Genomic DNA, 2,383 nt, shown 5'->3' on the forward strand with positions numbered 1-2,383 from the left:
ATTGTTGCTGTTTCTGCTGTTTTTCTTGTTGTCGTCGTCGTCATCATCATCATCGTCGTCGTCGTCATCGTAGTTGTTGTTGTTGTTGTTGTTGTTGTTGTTGTTGTTGTTGTTATTGATGATGTTATCGATATCGATATTGAAGATGATGTTATCGCTGTTGTTATTGATGTTGGGTTTTTTTCCGTTGTTGTCGATGACTTTATTGTTGTTGTTGTTGTTGATTTTGTTTGTGTAGCGCCTTTCACGATGTTATGGCAATATTGCCCTTTGGAAGAATTTTCCTTCTGTTGCTCTTAATAATTTTGCTATTCCCGTCAAAAGTCTTTTTACAACTTCGGGCTCTTTTGGATGCTGCTGTTAGTATCCATGGAGATGTTGATTCTATCATTGTTCCAGATTAAGAAGGCACCTATGTGGTTTATATTTATTGTTTACACTACAACGTATTTCATGACACGAGTCTCAGTTTTGTGCCCAAAAAAGGAATCTGATTCACCTACGTTCCTTTCAGGACAAACTTTAACCAAAGCATAAAAATAATGTGTCCGTCATTCACCAAGAAATCCGGGATTCACTTCTGACGTCCGCGCATGGCTATTTTGCTATGAGCTCTGTAGTATAAGCATACTCTGCAAAACCAGGGAGTAGAGGGAAGAGTAATATCACATTCAGGCCCCGCGTCTCCTACGAAGAAAAAGAGACAACACAATGACACCATTCTTTATCATTGCCTTTCTCGCCCTGGGTCAGGATATAGGCCATGAACAAACACTTTCCACCTTTCTCTATCCTGGGCTAGCCGCTTGATGTTATTCCATGTCTACCCACTTTTCTGTTCGTCTATTTCTGAGACTCTTCTCCAGGTTCCATGACGTCTCCTCTTTAATTTTTACACAGTGGATTCCAATCTAACACTTTTTTTGAATGACATCATTATGGCAGGGCATAACCTCAGTGTTCAGACCAGTACTGGCAGATGACCACCCAGCCTTGCAGACCTCTTCTGGACCTGTATCTGTATTTCTTGACCTAAAAATGTAGCCGTAGTTTACAACCACATCGACACAGTTTTAGATTAGATGGGAGGCCGGTTTCAACTCTGTCTGGGTCAAGCAAGAAGGAAAAGTATGCACAGTCCCAGCAGAAAGACTGAGATACTCACTGAAAAATCTCCTCTAAACGAACTGATGACTACATTGTTCTCATAGGACTACACTACGAGAAGAACGTTTCTCTGAAACTCTTCATTAATTATTACTTTATGCGAGTTTTGCTTGTAGTGCCCGTCAAAAAAGAAAAAAAAAGAAGAAAAGAAAATCCCCCTTTTCCCAACCCCTTCCAGTCTTGTGAAAGTAAAAGTAGATGGATGCTGCCACGGCGGTTGACCTTTGAGTCACGTGAGAGATCAAGGTCAGACGTAGAAGACGTTGTTTGTGATGATCTGTCTGCGGTTGATAGGCTGCAAGGGACGGATGTTTCCGCCATTTCCTGGGCTCAGTTTTTTGTTCAGGGAGATTTGCCGGAATTCGTTCAGCTGATAAGCAAAGAAAAGGGACAAGTGTAACAGGGGTAGTCAGTGTGTCTATCAAACAATTAAGCAAAATGAAAAGACAGTGTGATACAAGAACAGCTGAAGTGTCTGTTAAAGAAAGACAAAATTAACTCTGGAATATTATAAGAACAGTTGAAGTGACTACAAAATTAATGTGAACAGTGGTGATGGGTAGACCAAAATTTGGGTGGGGCTTCGGTTGCTTCCACTTTTTTACCATCAAATTTTAATAGCAAGCAATATAAGCCGAAAACAGTACTGCTTTATCACCTTTTTCTTCCATCTCTTTGTTCTAGATTAGATTCTTCTGGATGAAGAAGTTGCCCTAAAAGTGGAATCCGCGGGATTTATAACTGTTAAAGCTTAGCGGCACAAATACAAACATGCACACACAGCACTTCAAATATATTCCGTTTATGAACTGGATTAGGCCGTGTGGTCACAAAAAGTAGAACGCACCTAACAAAGGTCCAATGAGAGTGTAGGTATCTGTGTCACTGGGGGAAAGTGAGCCGTAAACTTTCACCTCATTGTCAGGGCTAGGAGAGCGTGTGCCCCAGTACAGTGTTCTTTTTTTTTCAGTTTTCAACCTTTTTACCTGAAGAATTTTATTAACAAAAGGGCGCGGGAACGGGCTCATCCTTTGCTGAGCCCTAAAGACATTAATTGATTGGCTGTTAGGTTACTACAGTTGTAAGCGGTGACAACAGTGATTGGATAAACGAATAAGCCGCCAAGTTGATCACCCTGTGTTTATTGCGTGTGATCATAACGGTTTCAACTGCTTATTTCGTTATTTAAGAAAGTTTCATTTACTTTGGGATATGA

General features: G+C 40.7%; 1 protein-coding gene across 1 annotated transcript in view; it reads right to left on the bottom strand.

The window, feature by feature from the left end:
- Positions 1-748: 748 nt before the first annotated feature.
- The window catches only part of LOC106013761 (putative carbonic anhydrase 5), a 10,889-nt gene continuing 9,254 nt past the window's right edge, over positions 749-2,383 (bottom strand). Inside the window, exon 3 of the mRNA XM_013090352.2 lies at positions 749-1,537. Within this exon, the coding sequence (XP_012945806.2) occupies positions 1,415-1,537 (123 nt within the window). The 3' untranslated portion in view covers positions 749-1,414. The remainder of the gene's footprint in view (positions 1,538-2,383) is intronic.

This window comes from Aplysia californica, unplaced genomic scaffold, assembly GCF_000002075.1.
Source record: "Aplysia californica isolate F4 #8 unplaced genomic scaffold, AplCal3.0 scaffold01234, whole genome shotgun sequence".
Taxonomy (NCBI): Eukaryota; Metazoa; Mollusca; class Gastropoda; order Aplysiida; family Aplysiidae; genus Aplysia; species Aplysia californica.